Source organism: Mus pahari, chromosome 5 (assembly GCF_900095145.1).
Source record: "Mus pahari chromosome 5, PAHARI_EIJ_v1.1, whole genome shotgun sequence".
NCBI lineage: Eukaryota > Metazoa > Chordata > Mammalia > Rodentia > Muridae > Mus > Mus pahari.
In genome coordinates this window covers 68,864,715-68,873,338 of record NC_034594.1, presented here as the reverse complement: position 1 = coordinate 68,873,338, position 8,624 = coordinate 68,864,715, and the positions used below count along the sequence as shown (strand labels likewise).

The 8,624-nt window shown below is 47.3% G+C and overlaps 1 protein-coding gene across 1 annotated transcript in view; it reads right to left on the bottom strand.

Moving 5' to 3' along the window:
* Positions 1 to 5,729, bottom strand: part of Asb1 (ankyrin repeat and SOCS box containing 1) — a 19,552-nt gene extending 13,823 nt beyond the window's left edge. Inside the window, exons 1-2 of the mRNA XM_021198176.2 lie at positions 5,411 to 5,729; positions 1,915 to 2,056 (exon numbers count right to left, since the gene is read on the bottom strand). Of these exons, the coding sequence (XP_021053835.1) occupies positions 1,915 to 2,056; positions 5,411 to 5,459 (191 nt within the window). The 5' untranslated portion in view covers positions 5,460 to 5,729. The remainder of the gene's footprint in view (positions 1 to 1,914; positions 2,057 to 5,410) is intronic.
* Positions 5,730 to 8,624: the final 2,895 nt, after the last annotated feature.

Here is an 8,624-nt window from a genome sequence, read left to right as displayed (position 1 = left end):
AAGAAAGAAAGAAAGAAAGAAAGAAAGAAAGAAAGAAAGAAAGAAAGAAAGAAAGAAAGAAAGAAAGAAAGAAAGAAAGAAAGAAAGAGAAAAAAGGAGCGTCCAGGCAGTGGTGGTACATGCCTTTAATCCTAGCACTAAAAGGCAGAGGTAGGTGGATCTCTGTAAGTTTGAGGTCAGCCTGGTCTTCAGAGCTAGTCCCAGAACAGCCAAGGCTACACAAAGAAACCCTGTCTCAAAAAACAAAAATACAAAACAAAACAAAGAACAAACAAAAGAAAGGAAGGAAGAAAAAAATAGAAAGGAATGAAGGAACAAAGAAAAAAGAAGCCAGTGCGGCAGCATGGGTAATAATCTAGAACCCAGGAGATGGAGGCAGCCTGGGCTTCAAAGATACATGAAGCCCAAATCGAGAGAAAGAAGTAAGAAAATGGTGAGAGGAGGGGGAAAGAGAGGAGGAAACAAGAAGAGAAGAGAGAGAGAGGAGGGGACTGGGAGAAGGAAGGGGCACAATAAGAACGACACTGAACTCACTCTACTGCTGTATCTGTTTGCTTAAGGCTTTTAGGGGCTTGAGTCACATTAAATAAATTTAAATGTTCATTTGGCTTTATTAGATGTATTCATTTTGTTTCATGTATGAATGTTTTGCCTGCATGTTTGTTTGCATGCATGGTGCCTGCAGAGAGAGTGTCTCATATGAGTGCTGTGAGTTGAATCTGGTTTCTCTGCAATAGCAACACTCTTTAAGGGCTGAGTCATCTCTCCAGCCCTCTGTTTTGTTTATTAAATACTGACATGTGCTTTGATGGAACACTACCAAGACACTAGAAAGCTAAGAAAGGAGCATACTCCTGCTGCACTCCTGCTTGGGAACTGTTACACTAGGGTAGGGGGCCCACAGGCACTTCCATCCGTTCACTGCATCCTACTCCTCAGGGCAAAGGAGAAACACACAAGTACAGGGAAGTGCCAGGTTCAGTGGCAGTCAATACCTAGAGAGAATAATGGATGCTCTCCCAGCACCCTGCACAGGGAGTCACAAGCAAGACTCTCTGCTATCAAGGAAGAGTCGGGACTCAGTGACCAGAAGGACTTGGCAAGCAAGAAGCAAGAAGCTATGGACAGGAAAACAAAGGAGGTGGAAGCTACCACATCCCTACAGTGGGAAGTCATGGCTGGTCACTACAGACCTGAGATGTGAAGGAGAGAACATAAAATGAATGTTAATAAGTGGCTATAGACAAAGAACTACCCAGGATAAAGAGTCATAGTGACTGGCTCAAGAGATAGCTCAGTGGTTAAGAGCATGCTCTACCCTCCTAGAGGACCTGAGTTCAATTCCAAACACACACATCAGATGGCTCACAACCACACCTGTAACCCCAGTTCCAATGGAAGAGCTCTTCTGGCCTCTGTGGCCTATATTCACAAACTGACACATACCCCACGCCCCATATACACACAATTAAAATAAATAAAATAGCCAGGCATGGTGGAACACATCTTTAATCCTAGCATTCAGGAGACAGAGGCAGGAAGATCTCTATGACTTTGAAGTCAGCCTGGTATACATAATGAGTTCTGGTACAGCCAAGGCTGCATAGTGGGGCTGTGTTTCAAATAAAATAAAATAAAATAGTAAATAAATCTTTTTTTAAGAGTCTTGGGGGACTTGGAGGGTCCTCTCTAACAACACCAGGAACCCCTGCCCACTGCATCTGGCCACCTATAATTCCTCCTTTCGTCCCTCCTCTAAAAGCAAACTGCAGTCCTGTAGCATCAGAGTCTTGCTCTGCAATCCAAAGCACAAGCCTCAGCCTCTGCCAGGCCCACAGGCCAACACCCACTACGGGCCGATGCTCACCTCCTGTAGGCCCACAGGCCAACACCCACTACGGGCCCGATGCTCACCTCCGGTAGCTCTCCTCTTGCAGTAGGTTTCTGAGGGTCTGGAGGTCCCCTACATAGGCTGCATCATGGAGTCTCGTGTCCTCACAGTGCTCCAGTGGATGGTCACAGAACTGCTCCCTCAGCCACTCCTTCAGATTAGGACCTGCACTGAAGAGAGGGGCTCCTCTCAGCGTGCGGAACACTGGCAAGGCTGAGCAAACAGGACACATTGCCTTCTGCAGCGACTCTCTCCTGCTAGCCACATAGAGAATGTTCATATTCCCAGAAAATAATTTATAAGAGAAAGCTGGAAAGTCTCCCTTTTTAAACTAGCACATTCCTGACACCAAGCCCAGTAAGATTTTTTTCTTAAAAAAATAAAAGAAAAAAATGTGATGGTCTGTTGAACAAAGGAACAATAAAACAGTAGTACAAACTGAAGTTTGAAATATTATGCCAAAAAAAAACCCAGCATGAAATTACTCTAATTTATATCATGTACGTAAGAAGAGATTTAAATTGGAGCATTTGAAAGGAGAATGGTAGTCATTTCCTTTATTGCAAAAACAGCTGGTTAGCCAAAAGACAAGGGCCAAGCAAGGGTTGCTTGTCTGGAAGGTGAATGAGTTCCATACCACACTGCTCTGTAAAATAGTCACAAGGTGTCTTGATAAGAGATAATTCAGCAGAGTACAACTGTTCCCACAGGTGTTCATGACTGTGAACTAAACACATCTCTTTTCTTTATAGTTAGACTATCTCAGGAAGTTTATTGTATCAGTGAAAATGAAATAACAAGGAATAAACCTAAAAGGTATACCTTTATTGTTTGTTTGTTTGTATAGAAATTACAGTTCAAGAGCCTGGAGAGATGGCTCATTTGGTAGTGTGTGCCATGCAAATATAAGCCCTGAAGCTCAGATCCCCAACAACCATACAAAAAGATAAAAAGCCAAGACCAGTTACACATTCCTACCATTCCAATGTGGGTAGGAGAGGCAGAGATGGAGGATGCTTAGGGTCATGGATCCCGGGGCAGGCTGGCAGCTAGTGTAGTCAAATACATAAGCTCCATGTACAGTGATAGGCCTTGATTCAAAAATAAGGTGGAGTAAGAAAAACACTAAATGTTGACCTCTGAGCTCCATACGTGTGCACACATACAGAGAGAGAGAGAGAGAGAGAGAGAGAGAGAGAGAGAGAGAGAGAGAGAATCACACCTCAATAAAATAGAAAACTAAAATATATGTGCATAAATACAAGTCCAACCTATACAACAAAACAATAGAGAGAAGTGAATAGAAAGACTGTATCATGTACTAGGATGAGATTCTATATTAGGGAAATTCTCAGGATTCCCCATAAATATAATGTAGCCAGTCTCTTCAGAAATTTGATATCAGACATACCAAAATGATTTCAAAATTGTATTTGTAGATATACATAAGGGAAAATAGTTTTTGTTGTTGTTTTAGTAAGAATAACTGGTGAAAGGAACCCTACCATACTAGATAACAAAACTCTCACCAGAGTAGAAAAAACGAAAACAAAAACAAAAAACAGAAACAACTCTCCAGGAAGATCTTAATCTTAATATAAACAACTCAACTGTAATAAACAGGCATAAAATCAGAGTGAGACATACAGTCAGTGGAAAATAGTTGAAGAATTAATCACCTACTTGGAATACTTACATCTTTGCTCACATCACAGCCTAAACTTAACTCCAGGAGACTGAAAAGCTTTATTAAAAACACTGCACCAACAGGTGACTCAAGACAGCACAAATTCTACCTGCCTTGATTCAAGTCTCCCACCCTATGTGGATATCCTAGCACGTTACCAAACATATCCCTTCACAGGCAGGCTTTTTCTAGACTCTGATGTCGTTTCCATATTTGAATACAATATCCTTTGAGCCCATACAGATTCTCCTGTAGGTACACGGTGGTGATGACTAAGTATCCTCGCCCTCTACGGTCTGAAAGTCCGTTGACTGGGCTAAGACCAAGGCTAGAGGCAGCACAAGGTTCACAAACACCTATGCAGTTCACTCTGGTCCCATAACCAGATGCACAGCAGGCCAACAGGCAGGCAGCCATCAAGCCTGGAAATGGATCTGTAAGGCGCTTCCAGGTCCTCCTTCCATCACTGTAACTACAGCACAGTTACCAAAGGGGATAAAAATTTTAAGCCAGAGTTGGGGAGGATTCAGCTGTACGGGGTAACTGTTAGGAAAATGATTGGCACCAGAGGACTTGGGCAAGTCTCTGGACCCCCTTAGCTCATCTCTCCTCTACGCTCTCAGCCCAGGCCAACAGACCTTCAGAATCTCCTCCAATTCTAGAGTCGAAGGCCATTTCAATTTCAGACTTCTCTGATCATCTAATTCAACTACCTACAAGACAGCACTCAAGCTGTGCCTCACCACAAGACAGCACCCAAGCAGGAAACACACCAACAAAACAGACACTAAAACGACACTGGGGTCAGGGTGGGGTGCAAAACCACTTTTCCTTCCATAGGATTTTTCTGTACCTTAAGAAATAGCTACCCTTTGACCAACCACCTCTCTCCCATCTCTCATTCCTGCATGACAGGTCAATCCACTCAAAGATCTTGTCTGTCCCTGAGATCAAATTCAACGCCAACCAAAGCTCTTGGTGGTAGAGGCCTTGTCTTGCTTTTTCATGTCACCCCGATAACCCCAGGTGAGTGAAGCCAATAGGACAACATCCACAAAGGTTTGTTGAATTAATGGAGGGAGGAATGACAAAAGACTGTGCCAACATTGTGGCTTTCTCAGATTTTCTGCATGCCGAAGAGAGCTCATTGAACAGAGTGCTTCTCTAAAACCAGAGATGGGCACAGAAGCGCACCTACCAAACACAGAAAGACCCCAAGGTAGATGGCGTACTAGGAAACTCCTGGGAATTGTTACTTCCATTGTAGCAGCACTGCAAAGTGGAGAAGCTTTAAGGCAGGTGGCCAAGTGTCACCCTTTCTCTTCATGTCGGTCAAGCGCCCCTGTAAGAGCTGTGTCACTAGCAAGCTCTCTGGGGACAGCACTGTCTTTAAGGTGGGTGGAGGTGGGGCGGAGGAAGTTTGTCCAGTGGCTACTGCGCTGACTGGCTGGCGGGATGGAGAAAGGGAACCTGTCCGCACGAAGGCTGACCTCTGAGGGCCCTTTACTGACCAGTGCGCTCATACCTGGAAGAAGATCCGTACCCCATGGCACACAGCTAGGGTCATCGCAGACGGGGATCAGCTAACGGGGTGGCAGTTACAAGGCTAGCTTCACCCGAAAGAAACCCCCGTGGAAGAGCTGTCCACGAGAGGCCAGGAGCAGGGGTGCGCGCCTGGGGCCGCGCGGACCCTGACGTCCACACTTACTGACCCCGGGCGCGACTCCTCGGATCTGGCCAGCGAGAATCGAGGACCCGGGTCCCGGACGCCCGAGGGACACTGAGCCCAAGACGCAACCCCGCTCCCTACCACCCCTAGCCACGCACGTTACCTGCGGGTCCCGGGCCGGTCCGCCCATCGGGGCTCCCGCCCTCCGCCATGCCTACTCGGTCCTCAGCCTCCGCCCTGACCCCGCCGCCTGTCCACCTCCGCAACAATCCGGTCTGTCAGAGAGCAACCCTGTCAGAGAAACACAGCCGGCGTTTCCGGCAGGTGGGCGTGTCCGGGGCTCGGCTTCCGGGGAGTATGCGCCTCCTCTTCGTACTTCCTGCTCCGCGCGGAGGGTGCTGGGGTCTCCACTTCCGGCCTGGCTAATGGGCTTGATTGCTGATTAGCGGGGTTGACCAAAGCGTGTCTACGGAGGCGGCAGCCCAGCTTCTGGGAAACGCCTTTCCTCTGGGGGCGGAGGCTTATTTGCATGCATCAGGAACTCCTGGTTGGTCGATTCTGTCCCCGCCCACTTGAGGGCGGGACGTGAGCGGGGCCGCTATGGCCCAGTGAACTGTGGTAGGCTGCCCGAGGCGGCAGAAGGGTGTTGAGTGACGTGGGGCTGCGCTGCTGTCCTTTCCTCGAGAGTGGATGCCTTCTGAGTCGGCGACTTGTAAAGTTGTGTTAGACGAAGGCAGCCCACAATGTCTCCATGGAGCCAATAGTGTCTGTAACTTGGTCAAGGCGTGTTGACCGAGTGGCTTTCCCTCAAGCACTCCCGATTTTAATCGGTCACACTGTGCGCCTTGCGTTTCGAACAGTTCTTAAGCATGGACGCTGTCGGGTCCTTTCATTCTCCCCTACACAACTTAGGAAGGTACCTTGCAGGGGGAGGACCCCAGTGGACCGGGGGAGGCCGCGCCTTAAGGAGACAGAAGCTCCCCGCTGTCCTGTGAGGCAGAGGCGAGGCCACAGTCCCCAGCACCGCGGCTGTGACTTGTCTGCATCTTTGTGTGGTCATGGCTCACCAGCTGGGAGCTAGCGACTATAAGTGCCCAACAAATCCTCGTGCCCAGACTGGCTCAGTTGCACAGGTCTGTGGAGCTGTGTGAGGCAACCTGGAACAGAGCCACGGGCTCTGAGGATGTTGAGGGGAACGGAGAAATTCCTGCAGTGGTGTTTGGTCTTGATAACACCGCTGGCACGAGGGACAGGTGACACCAATGACGCTGAAAGGCAAAGAGCCAGAGGTGACTCAGCCTTTTGGCTCTGCTCCACAGCTGCACATGCCTAGCTGGGATACCTCGAGGGTAAAACCACCCAAATGTGCGTGAACGGATAAGTGCACATCAAAATGTGGTGTCGTGGCCATCCATATAGCCTTTAAAAAGCCTCTGCCCCAGGTTACAGCATGGCCAACCCTGGAGGATCTATGCTCTGTGAAATAAGCCAGCAATAACGAACAAATACTGCAGACTTCCACTCATAGGTCACTAAAGGAATCAACTTCGTAGAAAACAGAGTGGAATAGTAGGTGCCAGCTTGCTACCAGAAAAGGGAGTGTCACGGGTGAGGGGACAGAGATAAAACTCCAGGCTGTCACCCTAGCCTGAGAATGTCGTTGAGACCAAAACTCAGGCAAAACTGGACTCATGGCTTTCGCTCAGGAAAAAAAAATTGTTAAGACTAATGGAAGCAATGCTGAGGTTTTATTTAAAATATTTTAACATTAGACTTTAACCTCAAGACTTAGAAGAGAGGTACTACGAAAGACACGCCCAAGTATAGCTCCTCAAGGGAGTCACAATCCTTAGCACTAGCTACTATATACACCATTTTGATGGCTCTCAACTTAAATCTCAAGAGTACGCAGAAACACTCTCTCCTCTCTCTCTCTCTCTCTCTCTCTCTCTCTCTCTCTCTCTCTCTCTCTCTCTCTCTCTCTCTCTCTCTCTCTCTCTCTCTCTCTCTCTCTCTCTCTCTCTCTCTCTGTGTGTGTGTGTGTGGTGTGTCTATGAGATTATGGGCTGGCTTCAGACATACCTTGGATGGAATTATAATCTGATAAAGCCAGGAGCCACTGATTGCATGAGTTTTGTGCATGTCCATTTCCTGTAAAAGCTTCTAGTGAGAGTCCTGGAAAATTGCAGGTGTATAAATGCAGAGGAAGGAAGGCTTTGAGCAGTTAATCGTGCTGGAATTCCTGCTTCTCTGTTGGCAAGAGGCTTCAACCAAATTCCTCGGTAAAGGGCTCCTCTTTCTCCTCATACCTCCATAATTTCCCTTTCTATCCTATCTCAGGAGAAATAGGAAGTGAATGCTTGAAAAGGGGGTTTAGGGGGGGGGTAGGGCAAACGGAGACAGGCTCTTTCTTACTAGCCCTTGGCTGGCCTGGAGCTCATATGTAAATGAGTCTTGCCTTAACTCATTGAGATCCACCTGCCATAGCTTCCCAGGTGCTGGGAAAGTACCCCACCACAGCTGACGGGATAATTTTTATGTTTATTTAAAGTGTGTGTATGTGTGTGTACACGCATGCTGGGAGCACCATGTGTGTGACGGTGTCCGGTGTCCTCAGAGGACAGAAGAGGGATTAGATAGCCTGGAACTGGATTGACATGCAGTGGTGAACTGGTGCTGGGTGCTGGGACCTGAACCCTGCTCCACCATGCTCCATCGTGCGTCATCTCTCCAGCCCCAGAAGTTAGTATTTTAATGGGATAGTATGAGTTTGGAAAGATGAAAAGGTTTGGGGCTGGTTACACTGTGTTTACATATAGTCATAACTATAAGGTGGCTAAACTATAAAGATGGCTAATTTTATATTTTATCAAATTTTTTTCTTAGACAAGATCTCACTGTGTAGCTCTGAATGTTCCAAATCCCATTGTGTAGATCAGGCTAGTCCCCAATGAAGAGATCATCAGCCTGCCTCTGCCTTCGAAGTGCTGGGATTAAAGGAGTGAGTCACTCACTATTCTCAGCACAATTTGGGGTTTTTGTTGTTGTTGTTTTGTTTGTAAAGAGATTCTGAACTATATGTTTTTGTGTACTTTTTTGTTGTTGTTTTGGATTTCTTTGACTTGGTGAAAGAAAGAAAGCAGCCCCACATGTCTCTCCTGGAGAGTCCCATTTCTTTCAGGTTTTCTGAAAAGACCTACCCAGAGTGGTGTCACATGCCTTTAATCCCAGTTCTCCAGAGGCAGAGGCAGGTGGATCTCCAAGTTTGAGGCCAGCCTGGTGGACAGAGAGAGTTCTAGGACTGTTGGGGCTACACAAAGAAATCCTCTCTCAGAAAGAGGGAGGAGGGAGAGGAGAGGAGAGGGGAGGGGAGGGGA